Source organism: Trachinotus anak, unplaced genomic scaffold (genome assembly GCF_046630095.1).
Source record: "Trachinotus anak isolate AG129_WGS33_773 ecotype Australia unplaced genomic scaffold, CSIRO_AGI_Tana_v1 ptg000024l, whole genome shotgun sequence".
Taxonomy (NCBI): Eukaryota; Metazoa; Chordata; class Actinopteri; order Carangiformes; family Carangidae; genus Trachinotus; species Trachinotus anak.
In genome coordinates this window covers 13,488,475-13,510,968 of record NW_027273875.1, presented here as the reverse complement: position 1 = coordinate 13,510,968, position 22,494 = coordinate 13,488,475, and the positions used below count along the sequence as shown (strand labels likewise).

Here is a 22,494-nt window from a genome sequence, read left to right as displayed (position 1 = left end):
TGATGGCTAGCCAAGCAGTGGAGTACTTCGATGCATGTGATGGAGCATTGTCCTGCATAAAAATCATGGCCTTCTTGAATAATGCAGACTTCTTCCTGTACCACTGTTTGAAGAAAGTATCTTCTAGAAACTGGCAGTAAGTTTGGGAGCTGATTTTAAGTCCATCTTCAACCTGAAAAGATCCAACTAGCTCATATTTAATAATAGCAGCCCATACCAGTACCCCCCCTCCACCTTGTTGGCGTCTGAAGTGGTGCTGTGTGTCCATTAGTGATCCGGCCACGGGCCCATCCATCTGGTCCATCAAGAGTTACTCTTATTTAATCTCTCCATAAAATCTTTGAAAAATCTGTCTTCAGATATTTCTCATCCAAATCTAAACGTTTCAGCTTGTGAGTCTTGCTCAGTGGTGATCGTGTTTCAGCCTTCCTTACCTTGGCCATGCCTCTGAGTACTGAACACCTTGTACTTCTGGACACGCCAGGTAGGTTGCAGTTCCAGAATATGGTGGCACTAGAGGATAATGGGTTCCTGGTAGCTTTAATTTTCATTCTTCTCCAGTCTTTTGCAGTTAATTTGCATTTTTTTCTTCTCCACCCGTGTTTTACCACCCTGTCAACTTTTTGCAACGAAACGTTTGATTGTTCAGTGATCACGTGTCAATAGCTTAGCTATTTCAAGAGTGTTGCATCCCTCTGAAAAGCATTTTACAATTTTTGACTTTTCAGTGTCAGTTAAATCTCTTTTTTGGCCCATTTTGCCTGAGGTAAAGAAGCTGCCTAACAATTATGCACACTTTGATATAGGGTGTTAATCACTTTAGGCCACACCCTCCCTCATTACACAAATACATATCACCTGAGAATGCTTTAATCCAATAAGCATTCAAGTTTATACAGCTTGGAGTTGGAAAATATGCACAGGAATAGTGATAAGGTCAGAATACTCACTTGCCTAATAATTGCACAGTGAAATTACAACAGATAGACAAGGAAAGAAAAAACCTTTCGATGCATATCGATCTTTTTCTCTGATTTCTAATTTTGCGAGAAAGCTGCTTAATAACATCATTTGAAATATCCATTCAGTTATGAAAAGTTCCCATTCGCTCAGCTCGTCACACTTCCAGCACTGGCTGTGAGCAGCACAGGCACTTGAGCATTAGCCGCTGTGGCTATGAGGTAATGAATGGTAAACAGATCTAACATGTTTTAGATTGTATTTGCTCTGTGAAAATGTCAACGTGGGTGTTCAGCATTAAGCCCTGTTGATAAAGTTTCATCACCAGTGGGTTTTGGTGTTCTCCACTGGCTCCCTGAACCTTGGAGGAGTTTTGAGGCCAAGGTTAAATATTGGGAATGACTTAAGACGCTGAACTGTGTTTCCACACAGAGCTTTGGCACGTGTGAGAGGAACACCAGAGACGATTTGTCAGAAATTACCTTGACAAGTTGATGAACAGTTCAATAACCCGCCAGATACATATTTCAACTTAGCTTGTTGGACAGTGATGGTGGTCGGATAACACTGTCTATGACCATGGATTTAAAAATTCGACAGGTTAGACTGTGTATGCAATTTAGTGTAGAGGAGGCAGGAAGAAAGAGATCTCAGAGACTCCGTTCTGGGCAAATCAGTCACTGTTTCCAGGTATATCAAAGCTGTTGGTGCAGCCAGCAGGACATTCCTCCTTTTTCACAGGGGGAAGCTTTTATTCCCCGATGCAGCCCACCAGGCTTTAGTAAATCCTCAGGTAGGAGTGTCCTACCTGTTGTGTGGATTTTTATAAAAGAGTGCTTGGCCCCAGACCCCTCCCTGGGAATCCCACCTCCACTACACAGCACTCAAGTGGCTCTCCTTCACACACACATGCACAGTACACACATTTCATTCCTCTCCTTGCGTTCACTTCCCCTCGCTCTTTTGTGTAACTGCTTTCACCGGTGGAAAATGAACATCAGATGTGTGTAATTGCTGCTGGGATAAAAGCGCCTGGATGCACCTGTGATGTATGAGATGAGAGAATTACACACACGACAAGGTAATTAGCAAAGAGGACATCGAGCCAGTTTAAGAGCCTTAAAGATTTCCTCATAAAAAAACTGATGAGTGACAGTGGCCATGTGTGTCCCATTATCAGAGGACTGAGTTTGCACAGCTAAGATGTGGCTTTGGTCTTGGTTTGAGTCAAAGCAGCAGCTTCTTTCCCACATTGGACATCCTGACTTAACAAAAGGAGAATTTCATCAATATCTTAATAACAAGTAGTTATACAGTAGCTATTGCATGAAGCAAACACATACTGTGTTTTATCTACACCCCTCAGACTGTTCTGTATGTTTTCCATTAGGAATCTGAGATTGTTACTTGTTTCCTCACATTTCACGATGTCCCTCATTACAGTATAGTCTTCACATGCAGACCAATGGATCTTCCATATTTGGAAGACACCACACATGGCAGTGTGTATGACCTGTGTGTGTGTGTGTGACACATGTTTGTAATGGCTGCTCTGGAAAAAGTCTGGAGAGCTGCCTGACCTGATGACCTGTAGAGGCAACTTAAAACTAACTTAACTTAAAACTAGAGACCAATAGTAACATTTTCAACAACGGACTCAAGCAATGGCTAAAATCTAAACAACAGTGTTCACATAAATAGCCTATCACTGGTTTACTATCTGGTCATGTTGCCTTTGCTCCATAGATCCTTCATGTATTTAATTCTGAATACACCGTTTCTTTTACGGTCTTTGTAATATTTTACATTCTATTGTCCCTCCTTCTTTCACTATTATGTTTTTATTTTTAGTAATAGTATTATTGTCATTAATGTTATTGTTATTATCATTTTCTCTTAAAAGCCTCCCATGGACAAGTGTTGAGATTTAGCATGTATGCTAACACACTCAGGCAATGCATCTGGTTCATCCAATGTAATTGTGATGTCCCCTCTCTCTCTCTCTCTCTCTCTATATATATATATATATATATATATATATATATATATATACATATATATACATATATATGATGTTTAGCATAGGGGACCACGAATGTGTGTATAAAATTTCATGGTAACCCATCATTATTATATTGAGACATGTCACTCCAAACCACAAATATGAGCCTCATGCTGGTTCTAGTGGGATTCATCCTCTGTGGACGATGAATGTCTGCACAAAATGTCATTCACATCTATCTAAAATCTGTACGGTCCTTTTTATTCTGTAGCAGACAGAAATTTAGACTGTCTGTGGATGTTGTTAAGCAACCTATGTTTTTCAAACATCTCCATGTATTAGAATTAGATGTATTAGAATATATTCATTTGATGAATGAATTGACACCTGCACCAATACCAAAGATGAATAGTAAACAGGCATTTTTTTGGTACTACTTGATGTTAAGATGCATGCTGAATTGATCCAACAGTTCACTTCACTTGAACAATTGAATATTTATAATCTTCAATTAAGCAGAGCAAAATTAAACGTTTTTTTTTTAATGGAATATCATTTATGAAAGAGTATAGCTGGAAAAGGTTTTTCCACCCACATCACACACTGGGTGTTAGATATAGGATAGTATAAATGGGTGGTGGGACAACCAAAGGAGGAGCAAAATCATGCTGAAACAATCATATCATTTAAGGTTCAACATATGCAAACAACAAGCAGACACCAACTGTATTTTGTTTTGCTCTTTGCAGTTTCCTCTCATCGGATGCCATGCAGTGGTATGTAATTCTTGGCAGCAGATCACAGCGGGACACTGTTGCTGTTTGGGAAGGCTGATGCTCAGCCAGTGTTTTAGTCACAAGATCAGGATCATGAATCAATGCATGGCTGTACCTCAAACACACACACACACACACACACACACACAGAGGGAATCATTAGGAGAGGAGAAAATATTGTGTATGAAAAACATCTACTTCAGAACATGTACATCATATACAGAACAAGGGCTTCTGTACAAAAGCAAAATGATCATCCGGTAAAAATCTAATCTTTCCCTTGGTGCTGTGATATACCTTTTCTTATTGTTTCCCATTGTTGGCTGTAGGGGGATTGTTGTTCAGGCCCATTGTGTGTTTGGGGAGTGTTCCCTCTTCATCTGTATGTCAGGTGTCAATTACGTCATTCAAACGTTCTAAAGGTAATTACAGAAAGCCACAATGTCCTCAATTTACCATGAAGTCCTCATATGAGCACGATGACATCAGTCTTCAGCGATCGGTTTTATTTTCACAAGGTCTATAATAAAACTGTCATGGTCATTGTGATATTATTTTTCACCCAGGATTCTGCACTCACAGCTCTCACACAATCCCAATATTGATATTGTGGCAATGAAATCAGCTGGACACCACTGCATTTCATTATGCCGTGCAACTAGAGCATGTGGAGAGAATAAGTCAGCCCTATAAAAGTCTGAGATTGGTGAATGGCTGGGAAAGGCTTGGCCTCGTGTTTTCAGAAAGAAAACACTGGGAGTGATAGCGAGGAGCAAGGTTTTACTGCTGCAACGTTGGAGAGGTGACTGGGATTTCATCCAAGCACATAGTCTTGGTTCTGAGATGGATTAAACAGCTGAGCCAGGTCGCAGCACAATGTTGACCAACCAAGTCCAGGACCAGGACAGGTCGAGGTGAGCGGATACACCCGGGCCTGGTCTAAGATCTTAGACAGGACACCAGAGCTGCTGCGTCTCCCTCAGTGCTTGTAACTCAGTCCCCTAGTCCCTGTATAGAGACTATAATCCAGCAATAAAGAGTTATAGTCGCAGTATGAGGTCTCAACTCACTAATGAATGAGAAAGTACTTTGTGTCTTTGTGTTGACTTTGTACCACAGAGCTGAACTCTGAACCCTGCCCTCAACCTGTCCCCTGTGATGAGACTGAAATGTGGGGCATTCACTTTAGAAAACAACCAGGATGTGGTTAGCTTAGCTTAGCATAAAGACTGGAAACAGGGGCAAACAGCTACCCTGATTCTGTCCAAACATCACAAGACACCATGTTTTATTTCTCATGCACTCACAGTTCCATGTCTAAGATGAGGAATGTGTTATTTTTTCTTTCACTTTAACGCACAGACCTGATCATGACTTTGCTCTTCATCTTAGATTTCTTCACCGGCCTAAAACAAAGAGGACAGAGCTCCTCTTCCCACTCTGGTGTTATTCTCAAGAGAAGCATGATGGTCATTAATCTTCTAAATATTATGTAATGCATCTATCAAATATTCTTGACTTTTTTTGACTCCCATCTGCTCGCAGGTTTCCAAAAATAAAACGCCGTCATGCCCGACATGTAGCAGTGACAGGATTACAGTGCATGAGTGATACCCACAGTAATAATGACTGTGTGTGGAGAGCAGGTAATGACAAGGGTATAGAGTCTCACTAAGACCTAAGAATGACAAGGATACGGTGAATGACTTTGAGCTGGGACTGACGGCGTGTCAGATGATATGGCCGCTGTATAAATGAGGTGCTGATGGATGGCAGCTATTCTCCTCCCCGTGCACAGTTTATCCTGCGTCTGATATCTGCAGAGATGGATTCTGCTCCAGCACAGGAGGGTCTTAAGGATTAGATGGATTGGACAATTTGGCTGGTGACTATTTAAATCAATAATCATGGTTAATGAATACACTGCTATGGGGTTAAAGACAAAGAGTAAGAGTTCATTCATTACTGTCACACACATACACACACACACACATAGTGGTGTAAAGCCCAGAGGCCTGGGCTTAGACAGCCAGCAGTGCTGGACCTGCTGGTGTGTATTTTGTGAGGTGCCTGTGATGATGAACAGTGCAGCAGACTATACACTGCAGCAGTGCTGAACTCTTTACACTGAGCACTCAACAATATGAAGATGGCTTTGTGAGCGAGGAAATAGAACCTGCTTACTCTCACTCTCAGAGCCTTGGTCCTTGTTTCCATAAGCTTTAAACTACAATAATAACCTGCAAACTATCAGTGTTTTAAACCGTGCACCTGTGCAAAGACACATGGGCTGATGCATGATGCTCAGAGCAGGTCTGCCGTCCACGATGCCACAAATGTCCCATGTCTGCCTGGATGAAATGTCACTCCCAGAGGGCCGAGTGTTGAGGCCCTCAGACACCTGTAGGAGCTTAGTGAGAGCAGACGTTCTGCAGAGGGACATGAGGAGCGGACAGGAAACAGAAAGGACAATTCATTTGCATTATTGAAAGTCCGAGTGAGAAAGACTACGAAAAGTCCAACAGGTGATTCTGAAGAGAACTTTTATTTCTTTGAGTAATGGGCTAAAATGTCCTGATATCAGCTGACCACAATCTGCCTGAAACAACCGAGGGGAGATGTGAAGTATTAGCGCTCAGGATACTTCAAATACTCAGTGAGTTACTGTTTTCCGGTTCTTAATGTGAACAAATTGATACATTACCTGGAGCCCTGACAACAACGTGACACAGTAATACCACCAGAAAGGTTGGATTTTACTCAGCTAAGTGCGTAATGAGGTAAAGGAATGCAGGAGGGCTTATTTCATTAGAAAAGAGATTACCTCAAGCACTGACTGGACTGTACAACCAGCCACATGTGTATGTACATGTTAGTTTGACTGAAGGCAAAAAGCTTTAATTTATTCAGGCCAACTGACATGCAAATGTAATATATGTATATGTATTGAATTTCCATATATGAAATATATGTAAAAGTTACATATGAAACCTGTAATAAATTGGAATATTTATATATATTGACATACATGTCTAGCCCATACAAATGTAGATGTATGTATGCTTATATTATAGAAATATGTGACATAAATATATATTAATTCCATATCCTATCAATATATGTCGAGCAGATATTTTGTTTATGTACATATTTTTCTATGGGTATTTCATATACTGTATGTTATAAACTTCTATCTTCACATATCCAGAGGGTGTCTGTACTGTATGTGATAATAATTTAGGCAACATACTGTATGTCATATATGACATTTCTGTATAGGTGAAGGTGCTCTGGTTATTTCAAAGGAAAAACAAAGCTGTTGCTCTGTGAGGATCATTGAGTTCCATCAAGTGGAATAAACCATGCTATAACTAACCAAATATACAATGTTGTGCAATTTTCCCCCCACACTAAAAATCAAGGATGCAAGGTGCAGCACGCCTCAGACAGCTAAATAAAAAACCAGTCAAGAACAAAAGGTTTTATCTGACATATATAACAGCAAGAAGGATTAGGAGTCCATACCTGCCAGGTCGATGAGTTTCAGGCCTTTCGAAGGAGGGTGAACCTGGATTCTTTCCCCTATCCTGAAACGACCCCGATGAGAGTGTGAAACACGTCAGCTGTGGCAAAGATTCACACATCATATGATGAGATGCAGTTAAAGGCCCCTGGTCCAGCCTTGCAGGTGATTTCTCTACTTTATCCTGATCAGACCTCTTGTTGTTACAGAACAGGACAGAATTCAGAGCAGGGGAGGCAGACATGTAATTAATGACGACTTAATCAACAGTAAAGAAGGGCTGCTTTCCATTTAGGTGTGCCAGTTTCAGGGCCCTTGTGTTTTGCTTACTGTGAGACCTACATTGAACAGAGTCACTGTTAATGTTAGGAGAGTTTTACACCTGCGCTTTTCCTGTAAAGTCAATATCTGCAGTGAAAAGCCCCTTTGTTTCATTAGCACATGGGGTAGAGTTAAACTGTGCAGCTGACTGATTGATTAGTTGAAAACAGAAAATTAATCTGCATCTGTTTAATAACTGGTTAATCACTTAGTTCATTTTTAAGTGAAAATACCAAAGATTTCATAGTTACAGTTTTCAGTTTTCAGCTTCTCTTTGTCTTATATGATGGTAAACTGGATCAGTGAAAGTGTTGAAAGTGTTGATCAGTGAATTGTGCTGCTCTCCATTAGCTTTAGGACGTTTTGCTTGTGTTATTTTTTACTATTCTCTGACATTTTATGAACCAAATGTATCAGTTTATTCTGAAACACCACAATTCATATATAATGAAAATAACTGTTAGTTGCAGCTAAAATGTGGAGTTTGGTGACCTCATGTAGTTTTGTAACGTACCTCCACCGAACCTGCACCTGAACACAGGTTGAATGAGAATAACTGGAAACGCCTGTGTGGACGTGCACAGGAGGCATTCAAACACTCCTGTTGTTAATGAAACAAACACAGTCACATTTAGTTCATAAAGTCTACCTGTCAATACCTGCTGTGGGTTTTACATCACACACTTGACAGCTGTTCAGAAGATTTGGCAAAGAAATTAAAATTAATATTTGAATGAATAAAAGCAAATGATTAAAATATCCTCATTATTCTCCTCTGTTTTGTCTTTCTTTATGTTCTTTAATAAGCTGTAGTGGTTTAGCTCTCTCGATTAAAACATAACAGTCGGACGGATTTCAATATTTGGTATAGGTCAATAATTCATGGATTGAGTGAGATGTCTCCATGTGTTGTTATGCTGCTAACATCACCTCTTTTAACTTAATGTCAGATCTTTTTGCAAAATGTTGATTTGAGATGTTTTTTATTAATTCAGTTCTACTCTTTAGTACTCAGGCAAATAAAGTTATTATTATCATAATAAGTTATTAGCATTTAGCTCAAAGCACCACCTCACAGAGCTGGTAGCACAGCTGTAGACTCTTGTTTTGATTGAGCTGTTTTCAGAAGATATTGGTATTTTGTCAATTTTCACATTTTTGCACATTATAATTTCACTGCTGTAACCACTTCAGGCTCAGACTTAAGCACACCAACGCCAACACAAATGCAGGCAGACCACTGTTTTAAAGGGGGGCTACATACATCCATGCCATTGGACTGCAAGTCTTTAATAACCCAAAAAAAAGAAAAGAAAAACAAAACAAACAAACCTCCATACAAAAGTATATGTACATGGTCACTTACAGAACTGTGGCAGTTTATGGAAATGATCTAACATGGTTCATCTTTTAGTTTTAAATACGATACTCAACAGTCAGCAACCACAGTACTGAATCTGAAACACAAAGCGGACTGTTGGTGGAGAGTCCATCTCTGTCATGGCAGGTGATGCAAAGCAGCTGTCAACACATCAGGACCCACAAACCAGTTATGATATCAGTCTAACATTTGTCAGTATGGATGAGCAATGTCCCATGTGACTGGGGAAAATAAAACTAAATATTGACTTCCTTTGAATCAAAGCGCACACAACTGTTGACAGACATACAACATAAATAACATAATAATTGAATACCAGTGCAAGAAAGCAACAGGGAGACAAACGGGCGACAAAATCACAGACAATGGGATTGAGACACTTGCTATTAACATATACAGTAGAGCCTGAGTGAGAAATCCCAACAGAACACGGACACTGAATTTAATTTTGGTCGACTGAATATGAGAATCAGTGGACATAACATTAACATTGAAGTTAATATTGATGGGATACACTAAAATTGAAAACAAAGAGGACATTGAGATAGACAGAAAAACAATTGCACCGTATCCCTGCCATGTGCTGTGAGCTCCACCCAGCCACTCCTGTGATCCTCTTCTTTGATCTGGAAGGAGGAACTCAACCGCGTGTGGAGGATGGCTAGTGGGTTGAGCTGCTGAGGAGGAGGAGGAGATACAGCGTGTCACAGTTAGGGAGTCTCTGACTGGGCTGCTGGTTCCAGCTCCCACCTCACTTTGTGGTAGTAAAACCTTGCTCAAAGGTCATTGGTGAGGTTACTTGAAACCTAACTGTGATTGTGTGACTGTGGTTGCATGCTAATGTGATGCTCTGACACAAACACACAAACACACAAACACACACACACAAACACACAAACACACACACACACACACACACACACACACACACACACACACACACACACACACACACACACACACACACGCCTTTGTCCTCCCTCTAGCACACACCCACTGCCACACACTCTGAATGAAGGCCCGGGAAGCATCTCAACATTTGCTTGTGCAGTCAGAGGTGTAAGTACTGGGACAGCAGGCTCTCTGACGGTCCATGGTGATAAAACTTCCAGCTGCAACCATTCATCTGCGTCTGTTCTGTGTGTTATTGATCCTATAACTGATTTAAAAAAAAAAAAAATATGGAGGAGCTGCTGCACCGGAACATTTTATACCGTGCTGTACTGATTCTGCATGCCAGGTGTGGGTGTGAATCTTAAAAGCAGTTTAGAGATAATGATGTTTTGCGCAACATGTTAAGATTTCAAAAGAAAGTGAGTGATGTACATGAACAGAGGGTAATTTGTGTGTTACACTGAGGCCAAATCATTTTGTGAATAAAAAATGTCTGAATTATTGTTTTGTATCCATTGCTAAAAATATATATTAATGCTGGCATCAAAAATAAAAGTTAAGCTCACTGTTCCAGTACTTCCACTTTTAACTGTATTCCATTCAAAAGATTACTATGGAAATGTTTACAATAAGTGCAAATTGGTCGTTATTCCAGATCAGCTCCTATGATTTTTCAATGCACGTTTAGGAGGTGAGGACCCCTCCTTTGTCATCTCAGTTCATCTCCCTGTCTTGTATTTGTCCAAACCCCCTGTGCAAGTTTTTACATGCCTCCCTCTCTCCTTAGGTCCCCTTCCTCACTTATCAGAGTTCTTGCGTGGCCTGCGGAAGCTGGACATGTTCTCGTTTAGTGCATAGATGCGCCTGGAGAACTCCTCAAAGCCGGCCACGTCCAGCTCGCCCAGCACCTGTTCGTCACACTCCACAGCTACTGCGTGGTCTACAGGGATGCGGCGGTAGTCTTCCAGCCGGGCCTCATCTGCTAACCCTAACCCCATCACTACCCCCATCCCCAGGCCTAAGCCAGTGGCCTCTGTGCCGATGATTTCCTCGGCTTGCTCCACAGAACAGCGCAGCTCTGGGACCAGGCTAACGGGTGGCTGTCCTGGTACCAAAGAGCCGTTCATGGTGCCTGTGTGCTGAACAGCGGCCACTGTTTCCTCACTAGTTTCCTGTACTGTAGAAGAGTTAGGCACCTCTGTGCTGCTGGGAGGTTGTTCTTCAGTCTCTCCTTCTTTATCTAATTCGCTCTCTCTATCAGCGCTCCTGTGTCTCTCCCCCTTCGCTGCTGTCTCCCCACCCTGCTCCTTCTCTTCCCTCTGCTCTCCCTCCTCGTTGGCCTCTGTAGTCTTGGTCAGGTTAAGTGAGCTCATGCTGGCATCAAGGGAGGAGGACAGGTGTTTGGGTGAAGGCAAGGGTGGTGCCAGGCCAGCCAGGGGCTGTGCTTCATCCATGGCTGTATTATAGCTGGATGGAGGGGCTGGCTTGTATTTATCTGCCTCTGAGCTCGCCCTTTTCCTCAGGCCTCGGTCTGGGGAGCTGGTGTGGTAGGGGTAGCCTATCTCTGAGGGGGCAGACACGCCAAGCTGGGACTTGGAGGGCACCGGGATGGAGCTGGAGACATGGTGTCGGTCGCTGTGAGGAAGACAGAGAGGGACGCTACGTAAGCAAGGACATAAACAAAAGCAATGACAATAAAGCTGCTTATATAGACTGGCTTCCATTTGTTACAGTCAGCATTAATGTCTACAGCCAACATGACAGGGATATCCTAAGGGGGTGAATGAGACACCCAGGTTCTATTTGGGCCTGGTTCTCCATTGATCTCATCAGCACCCCTCCGCCCAAAGCACCCAGAGAGACAGCTGCAGTTCTTTGTAATCACTCCACCTTACAACATTCACAAAACATTTGTGCAGCCTGAGAGACTAGACTCACGTACTCACCCAAGCATGTCAGACATTTTCCTCCATAACAGATAACAGACTAAGGATCTGGGACACCCCACCCTGCCCTAGTACTGGAGCCATAAATCTACTTAAATGGGGGCCTCACCACCTCTTCCGATAGCCAAGGCCACGTATAATTCACTGGACTACTTAGCCGTCTGCTTAACGGGACCAGCCCGCTATCTCAGGAGCTGAGGCACTGCGCTGTTGGGGTCAAAGGTGAAGCAGGGCCTCCCTGTGCTCTCTGGAGATTCACATCTGTTGCTTAAAGAGTTAAGGACAAATCTGTGCTTGTTCAGTCGGACATGCAGTCATTATAGATCTCCTTGTAAATTTTACCCCGTCACTTGGCACTTGCAAAGGAAGTCCTGCCTAAAACACATCAGTGATGGCAGCACTGGTTGACACATGCGTTTATTGTGTACTAGCTCGCAGTCTGATGGACAGTTTCACCACCAAACACATGAAAGCTTGTAAAAAGGGCCCTGACCTTGACCTGTGCAGGCACCCTGCCGAGGTGGTCCTGACAGGGTTCACAGGCAGGACACTGCTGAGATGAGAGCAGAAGCCTGTCTAGTTTTATGAGAAACTTGTCAAACTTCAAAGTGCCTGTGATACAGTAAATGAGAACCATCCATGGTCTGAAGGTACAGTATGAAACTGGTTAAGGTAACAACCTGTCAATATTGCACCTCTCAGCTAACATTTCAGCTAATTAGAGGTACACAGATGTAAATGTTGGATGGTCAGCTGAGGTCAGGGTTAAGAAAATAAAGGTATAAGGTAATGACCTGATCCTGTGACCGTGTTCGTCTTAAGTGGGCAGAACAGGAGATGGGCTGTGCTTTACTTGGCAGTGCACGACCCTCAAAACACATCATTTAAAACAAAATGGCTTCAGCCTGCCCCCCTAACAAGCACATGGCTAATTCTGCAGCAAAGCATTTCTGGGCAAAATGGAAACAATATGCTCTTTAACACCTCATTTTCTGGGGAAACAAATGAAATAAAAATAATATATATACACTGTATATAGCTGAATGACTCGCCATCTTAAACACTTATCTGTGACTTCCAAATGAAACCATCATGGGCTCTTTGGGAGCCACTCCAAAAATTCAAAACCTGATTTGGGGGAAAGGAATAAAGACAGATGTCATGAGAAGTCAATTATCATTTAAGTAAGTGGAAAATGTGGTTCAGACGCTTTGAAACACTATACAAGTTTGGAAACCGGAGACAGCTGGTACTGAGTGAAGTCTAAGGTTTCAATGCATCATTTATAACAAGCTAGGAAGTGACTATACGTTGTTTTAGCTTGACTGAGCGATGTCCTTACAGCAACGACTGATTAGATGGATTTGATTTTAATTAACATCAGCCATTTTCTTCCATTCTTCCCTCCAGAAGACTCTCAGACAATCCATTTGCTCAGACTTTAACTGGCCATCTAACTAATGTATTATTGACACTGGCACAAAATCACATGGTCATCACACCAACCCTTTTGTATAATGAGGAATTTTGTATTTGGACCATGTTATTGTCTGTGTGTGTGTGTGTGTGTGTGTGTGTGTGTGTGTGTGTGTCTTGGTTAGGCCTGCATTAGGTCTATTATTTGTGTCAAATTGTGCTGCAGTGTATGAATAACAGAGGAGAATGGGCGTGCTAGTGAGTACTTCAGCCAAGCAATCCTCTGGGCAGTCATAACATTTTTTCTTGAAACATTTTAACTCTGATGACATGTTTTTTAATGCGGGCAATTAGTCTACACATGTATAGCCACTGTGACCATATGTGCCAAATAAGGGTGCTGGGAAGACAAAACTGCTGAAAAACATTTCCTAAAGTTGTTTGGAAAAGCTGGAACTCATACAGCGCCATTAGAGAATAAGGCCAAATACTCCCATGTCATGAACTAACTGTGTCTCTCGTTGACATTCTTGGTGAACTGAATGAGATTTTTCATATTCTTAATAAACATTTACTCTGTTTCCTCTCTGAAATTTCCTTCCCCTTTATAAACCATTCATACAAACACTCCTCAAGCTGCTTTTGAGAAGAGGTGGAGTGTAATTCTACGGATGGTCACTGGGTTGGCCCACCACTTTGGTCCACACTAAAATATCTTAACTGTTATTGGACAGGCTGCCATTATATATGGGACATACACTGAGTTCCCAGTTTGTTAGGTACACCCAGTTAAAACTAATGCAGGCTAAAACAACAGTCCTGAAGTAAATCATATCACATCCTAATGATCATACAGTTGAATCAAGACGCCAAAAAAGTTTAAACAAAAACTAAACATTACAACCTTCATTTAGGAGGATTTATTGCTGCATTATACTGTAACAGTTACTGAAACAGCTGCTAGATGGGCCTAATAAACTGCCAACTGCGTGAACATTCCTGGTCCACACAGGATGAATCCTGATGACTCTGGTGATCTCAGGTTTTCTCTATAAGGATGGACTGGGATGAACTGTAATGATTACAAAGGCAGATATTCCGATTGAGATTTGACTCATGATTTCAATTGGATGATTGCATTTCATTTTCACTGAAAAAGTTTCAATATGAAAATGTTTGATAGGTCTTGTACCAAATAAGCATATTCCTTTATGCTTGTAGAATATGATTACGCTTCTTAACAATGCTTCATTTATGGTATTATGGTGGATTTGGATATTGCACTTGCTAAAATTTGCCAAAACTTAAGACATAATGTTAGCATGCCAAAGTTAGCATTTTGCTCAAAGCACCACTGTGCCTTCATACAGCCTCACAGAGCTGCTAGCATAAATATAGTTGGGTTTAAAGGTCCCAAATAGTACATAGTGAGATTTCTGTGTCTTTTTTGATTATAAAGCAGATCTAGGTTCTATATTAATACTGTGGAAGTATCAAAGCCTCAGTCCACAGAGAAATGCACACAGCCTGTATTCAGAAACTGAGCCTTAAATCAAGCTATCAGGACTTGTGGAACTTTGTGATGTCACAACAAAACAGTCACCACTCTCAGCCACGCCCCAAGTCGAGCCCACCCAGACCCACTGTCCAACCTTGCAGGATTTGGTTTCCTTTATGCTATAGTTTTATTTATTTATTTATTTATTATTTTTTTGGGCTTTTTGCGCCTTTATGATAGATCAGTGGAGACTGACAGGAAAGGGGGTAGAGAGAGGGGAATGACATGCAGGAAAGAGTCGGACCGATCGGGAGTCGAACCGGTGACTGCCTGCTAAGAGCGTCTTGCGCTCACACATGGTACGCCGCCCCCGCTATGGTTTTATTTGATAACTCAGAAGACAGTCAGCCATTCACCGACCTGTTGCTAGCTCCAGAGAGAAGCCAGAGATGGTTTTTGAACTTAAAACCACTATCTTCATAACTTCATACCTTTAAATATTCAACACATGATAGTGAGAGAGTATTCACCGCTGATTTGTTGCCAGGTATCCCTTAGTCATGTCAGATATTGACTGATGTCTGCTCTGGTAGATGCTGCCACTACCCCAACTACAATAACTGAATCAATAACAATATTAATAGTTATCATACATTTGATGTATATAATGAAGAAATTCCCTCCATATGTACTCTATAAAAATGGAGCTAAACAACAGAGGGCTAAGATTTCAGACTTTCTGGGCAGCTTAGACTTTGTCTGAGGCATTTATGACAAGCAGCTCGACACACAATACTAATGGGAAAAAGGTCTGTTGCTCATCTCTAATGTATAATAAGCAGCTGTGTATTGATAGGTTCCCTCCACAGGCAGGACAAGCTACCCAGCTACAGTAAGTCTGTACTCTTCACTGGGCCTCCTTACTGCTGCATTACTCTAACAACAACTTGAGTGCTCACTGTAAATGCTACTAAAAGGCCTCTGCCTAAATCATCATGCAGAAAACTTGACATGCCGAGCCAGAAATAGCCTCCACTGCTCCAAAGCTTTCTGCCTGCTCTCTTCCTTTCCACTGCTGATGTCAAACCTGGCATATTTCAGGCCGACTCAGGAATTCGGTGAGCCAGACCTTTCCGCCGTCCAGTCCCCTGACAGGCTTCACAACATGGCCCTGTTCATATCCAAATCTCACTAAGGAGCCATGACTTTAGGCCAAAACAAGCAATAGCAGATAAGATTCGGTTGTTTGATGTGGTTTAGGGAAATCCCAGTGAAACTACAATGCACTAGTGGAAGCTAAGTTTTTTTTTTGCTTTGACAGGGCAGGACTTTGGAAACCAGGCAATCACCACAGCACAGCATGAGGAACATGATTAACAAGCTGACAACACCATGACACTGCTTAATGCATTAATGATGCATTACATCTTTTACAAGGACTATACTGTTGTTTTTACAACAAAAATATAAGTGCTAATATTATATGACGAGTACATACGTTATTATGAGAACAAGTATTTTATTCAAAATATAAATATCTGCATATTACTGATGTCCAGTGATCTTTATTCACTTAACATTTTATTTTGGCAAATTTTTTTCTGCAAGCCAAAAGGGAACCGAGTAAAATAAATTTAATCTACTACAGTTTTGACAGTTCATTCTAATCTCTTGCAAAACAACCACGCAAAGGAAATTAAATAATAACTTCAAGAATACTTTGACAATTTGGAAAATATGCCTACTCATTTTGGATTTGATGAGACAATTGGTCACTCTATGGTTAGTATAGCTTAGAATAAAGACTGGAAAAGGGAAAATTCCTAACCTGGCTCTGTCAACAAAGTTAAGTAAAATAAATAAATAAATAAATAAATGCAAAATCGGCCTTCCAGTACATTTGAAGCTCAGTAATTAAAACTTACTGTCTCTTGTATATTTAATTCACACAAAACCAAAGTGTATAAACAACAAGGTGTGTCTTTTCCGTGTGCAGAGAGTTCCTTGTATCCAAGACACAGTCTGGCACATAACCGCCACAATGTCTGGACGGAGCCAGGCCAGCCCTATGTCTCCCTGCTTCCAGTGTTAATGCTAAGCTAAAATAAGATAACCGCTGAATTAAGATTACTCAGTTGAACAAACTGTCTATGAACAGTGCAGTGACATTACTAACTGTTTACACATACTGATACCATACATACGTGTGAGATCCTGCCATGTCTTTCATTCTTTTTAATGACTACTACCTCATCGAGTGTAAACATTACTGTGTTGAAAATGTGCTGTATATCTATAGTTTAAGTTCTAACATCCAGGACCAAGTTTTATTGGATTTAAAAGCCTTACTTCAAAAATAAAAAACTACCATGTTACAGTGACTTTTTCAAAGGAAGAAATATAAACATGTGGTTGGTTGAAATAATGGTTTATGTGACAGAAGGGGAGAAATGGATTGGAAATGGCATCATTATTCGTGTAGGGCAAAGAGGAACCAGTGCACCTTTGTAGAAAATCAGAACAGAGAGAAAGGATTTATCCTTCCAAATCATCCATTATTGTAAATATAGTGAATTCAGAGGGCACTTGTCAGGTTTAATGTACCTTGCAAATTTTAGGGTTAGCGTTGGTATATAAATTTTATATTATATCCTTTTATCTGTCACCGTTCAGACTGCAGCTGTCTAAATGTCACAACCCTTTGTATACATCATGTAACACAAGGGGACTACCATGGTTTTGCTAACTTTTCACTCACTATGGGGTCTATGGGGAGGTTCACATCCTCCAGCTGCAGTGTTGGATCTGCCTGGCCAGGCGCTCTGCCACACCTTGCCTCCCCCCTTGTATGTAACCCTGCTTCCAGGCACTGGAGTGGGATTAGTGCCCTGTGAACCTCTGCCAAGCCCTCGGTGGATGTGGAGCGGCAAATGGGAGCATGTTGAATGCGTTTGCTTTGATCTCAGCAGACTGTGCAGTTTACAAAGAACTGGTTTCTGGTACTGTCTCTGTCTCCCTCTCAGTAATAGATTCACCATTTTTCCGCTGTTTCTCATCCGTCAACAGGATTAAAAAAAAAAAAAAAACTATACTGCCCATTTTCACCAGAGCTTGACTGTATATATTATGAAATGCTACAATGAATTTCTGAGATGATACTGTTTGGAAATGTATAACGATATGATCAGTAGCTTGCCAGACAAGCATCTTATAGTCCATTGTACATACTTCATAGTCCACTCTTTTGTATTCTTTACAAACACTTAGCTTTTACTCAATTTTCCATCCGTTCTGTATAAAATGATTCTGCAATACTACATGGTGTGGGTCTTGGCCCTTTGGGAAAGGGTCTCCCAGCAGACTGGATGGATGCTGAACTAGTTCTTTATGGAGGGAGGAACCGTTTCCAAATCTGTTCTGGAAACAGTTCCCTTGGTCACATCCTTCATCACATCATCCCTGCTCAGATGCGTGGAAGAAAGAAAGAGGGGGCAAGCAGATTAGCGTCCCTCACACAGTCCATAAGATAATTACCTGCAGATGCCATGCTGCTCTTTTATATATTCATATTTCATAAACTGGGTCCCAACGCTGGAAACTGTATCTGAGTTCAGGCTTTTTTTAAACAGGGAATAGAAGACTGGAACTGATATGGGAAGAGTATGGTGCAACGGTGTGTGAAGAAAAATCAGTGCATATCCTCCATATTACAGGGGAATGTCAAACAGTCACCTCCTCATCCTCACTGGAGACTTTAATGTTGGCTGAAGGTGCATTATGCATGGTCTTATGATGAGAGGAGGGCAAGATTAACCACTGTGACTCAGCCTAAATTTTAGCATACTTTTCACATATATTTTTACTTCTTTTTAACAATTTTTCTTCTTCTTTAATGAAGTTTGACATTCCTATCAAGCTCTTTTTTGTCTCCAACATTTTACGAACAGATAAAATGACTGTCCTCCATTACATTATCATTATAGACTGTACTTACAGCAGGCTTTTCAATATAGAAACAACTGAATGAATAAACAACCACAAAGACATGTTTGAAGTGTGGCCAGTAGAGAAAACCAGGTGAACTGCTTAATTCTTTCTGCTAAGCTAAGATAACTGGCATTCCTAACTCTATAGCCTTAGCAGTCGAACTGTATATCATATGTCAATGTGACTGACCGATGTAAGTGTTTTTAGGCCAGTGCTGTTTGGGCCTGATGAGAAAGGCCAGGTCTTGATTGTCACCTGAGCACTTCTGAGGCAGCACAGAGCAGCTTTTGTTCCTGTCCCTGTGGTCTCATTGTCACACAGGAGTGTGTTTGTGGCAAGCCACTGTGAAACAGTTACACTTCCACCTCCACTTCTTTAAAAACTTCCATGCATGTGTACGCGTATATACATACACATAGCTTAGGGGTTTAGCGGGCCCATGCTTTCATCTCATCTATCTTTGGGCCCTTCCACTTCCCATTAAGGAGGGCGGGGGGGCGATGGAGGGCTGATTTGGGAGCTCAGGCTTTTCATGGCTTCTTTCCTTTCAAAACAAAAGATTATTCAATTAATGTGTGTAATACACATTTTCCCCTTTGCTGACCCTGGGAGAGGAGAGGAGATCAAAGACAGCCATCTCTCTTTTAGGGCAGTGGAGCTGAGGCCTGACGCAGACCAACTCTCAGGTTTTAGTGGAGGGTTAGTTACAGGGCATAAGACTGTAGAAGGAGAGAGGCAGAGATCTGAGCATTCCTCTTCGCTGGGACAAAGTGACTGCTGCTAATCTCATTAACAACTGCTCTTATAAATGCGGAGGATGGTGCACAGAGGCGGTACATCATTTACCTGAGACAGCCATATGATTTCAGACAATACTGTTCTGTGTCAGACCAATATTCCATATTATATTACCATTATCATATCAATAATATTTTCAGAGGTCCAGCTGAAAACTGAAGGACACAGAGCAGTTGCAGGCAGGACCCCGAGGCTCTGGAATAATTTGCTTGAGGAAATCAGGTGACCTCCTTTAAGCCCCTTCTTAAAACTTTGTTTGATCAGAGAGCTTTTCCTGATTTTAGAAAGTTTTACTTTCCCATGAACTCTTTTTTATTTCTATTAAAATGACTCTGTATTGGTTTTTATACACTATTTGCTTTATCTGTTTTTTTGAAACCTGTTGAATTTATGTCTCGTCTTTTCTTTTTTGCTGCCTTTGTTAAACACTTTGTAACATGGATTTTGAAAAGCTCCATCAATAAAAATAATTCCTATTATTCTGCTGTCAAAACAACAGGTCTTACTTGAAAAACAAATTTTTGCTAATAATCTATGTGAACAATCATAAAATACAGAGCAGATGGATGGATTATCAAGTGCAAAATCTACTAGGTGCAGGAAACCTCCATTAATATGTCTTGAACCATCATTCTTATGTACTTTTTTTTTTTTTTTTTTTTTTACAGATGATTTACCATTAACCTGGGACAATGCAAAATACCTAGGGAACTGCTATCAGTCGTGGAATAATCAACAAATAAGACTACACTTAAAATAAATGTATGGGATAAAACTTTAAACAAGTGCACTGAAAAATACCATGATATACAAAGTACTCTTTGTCTGTACATCTCCTGACTCTGTCTCCCAGATATAATTGTAATATATGGTCAGGTTTTATATCAGTCCCACTTGACAAACTATTTGTTGTATTGTTCAGTATAATTTTATCTTTCAGTTTTTCTGGTTTTGTATGCGGTGGTATTTGTTATGCCATGTTGGACCTGAAGCATCTACTATTTGATTAACTTAATGGGGGTTTTAATAAATGAAATAATAAATGATCAATTGGTGAGAAAAATCAACCTATTCTGATTCTTCTTGTGTTTGATTAAAGAAAAAAAAACCTCTGTAAATTATCTCTCAGGCTTCAGTAACTTATGAGAAAATATTTGTGCTGTTGTGTCTTATCCTTACCATCGGACCAGCAGGCCGTGCTCCAGGAAGTTCTTCAGGTTGGGTAGTGTCTGCTGCAGGTCTGGGGTGGTTAAGCCATGTTGATATCTCAGCTGCAAGAAAAGGGAAGACATACTGTATCATTAACCTCAAACAACCTACGGCATCATACGGAGCTGTACTAACAGTGTGTGATTGCCCAGCACAACCACACATGTTGTTAGACACGTATGCACATTCTCCATGTTTGGATGTAGTCTGGAGAAGAAAAGAAATACCACCTACAGGAGAGGTGTGAAGTCTGCATAGTTTCAGCATGACACACTTCTACTCTCCACATCAGACTATTACTCATCTGGACACATAGTGGCATCCCTCCCTGATACCAGGCATGTGCACTAACACATTTAGTGTGTTGAAAGACAGTGGCTGAGACACGGGTGACAGGAAAAACCAAACTTGCTGTTAAAACACTTGAATGAAAAGGGGCAAAGAGAGCGCATTAGAAACCCTGTTACATTCTCCTATGATCTCTCCCTCTGTCTTCAGCAGACCCACTTCTAAATTTGGCCTTGAATGTTCCCTCCTCTGTACCACAGCGCTTTATTTCATCATGATAGAATCAAATCCTGTGAAAAAAAATCTACAAGGCCACCTTGAAACTCCAGCTCTGGTGCCAGAAATTTCTCCACCAACAGTTGAGCGATGTCACAGTGAGCCAGCTCTTGTCCTGGAGAGTTTATTTAACCTATATTACTGAACAGCAGAAGAGCATCATGCTGCACGTCCAGCGTATATCTCCGAGGCCCCTCTGTCACACACACTGCCTGCTCCGGCTGACATCTGTTTTGTTTCCACTTGGGTGCCAAGACAACCACTCTACTTTTCTCACACACACACGCACGCGTGCACGCGTGCACGCACCCACACACACGCACACACACACACTTCTGGGAAACCTGATGAAGTACTGCACATGACTCTGACACAGCACTCACCCAGGATAACATGCTGCTCATTCATATATGACCACATGATGGATGAGTAGCATGGTAATAAAGGAATTATAGAGAAATAAATGTTTCAAACTAAAAGGCCAAATGTCACCTTTCCTTCTTTCTAGTTTTAGTTTGAGCTTAGTTTGGTTTTACATGTTTGAAGGAGACAAATAGTTTTGAGGCTATCAGCAGCCCTGCAATCACATCCATACCACTTTCCCTGTGGCAGATGCTATAATATTCAGTCAGGGCACTGCTGTAATACATAGTGGCTCTTGTAAAGCTTGAATAATGGCCAGAGGAGAGGCGTATCAGTATTAACACAAAAGGTCATGCTGACAGAGTACACACAGGCCACATGTGCATATGTGTCAAATTTCTACTCAACATAAAATGGCTAAATCCCTCTCTGTCTGAGCAGCTGCCAGAATCATGTATAAACCCTGTGGTATGAATGGTTCGGTATGTGTAGGACATGTACCAATGTGTTCAGTGTTCCACTGTGTTGTTTGTGATCTGGTCTCAAATGGTCCGTGTCTGTTAGAGGGGTTAAAGAAACAACAGTTCTGACAATATCAGAGGAGGGTTTTATCAAAAGCAGCTCAGACTGAGTGAGTTGGACAAGGGAAGGGTGTCGCCTTGAAACCCAGCTGGTGATGGAGTGGTCCAAAACCTACGAGAACAACACAGAGATCCATTCATGGCTCAGAGCAGACCTCAGGGTCTGACCAAATGACGGCACTGCGCTGTCCACAGGGCCGGCTGAACGGAATTGGGTTTGAAACAGTAGGCCAAGATCAATAACACCACCAGTTTAGAAACAGAGAGAGCATAGC

General features: G+C 41.3%; 1 protein-coding gene across 1 annotated transcript in view; it reads right to left on the bottom strand.

Moving 5' to 3' along the window:
* Positions 1-8,825: 8,825 nt before the first annotated feature.
* Positions 8,826-22,494, bottom strand: part of uvrag (UV radiation resistance associated gene) — an 87,700-nt gene continuing 74,031 nt past the window's right edge. The window contains exons 14-15 of the mRNA XM_071460473.1: positions 20,682-20,773; positions 8,826-11,492 (exon numbers count right to left, since the gene is read on the bottom strand). Coding sequence (XP_071316574.1) covers positions 10,655-11,492; positions 20,682-20,773 — 930 coding nt within the window. The 3' untranslated portion in view covers positions 8,826-10,654. The remainder of the gene's footprint in view (positions 11,493-20,681; positions 20,774-22,494) is intronic.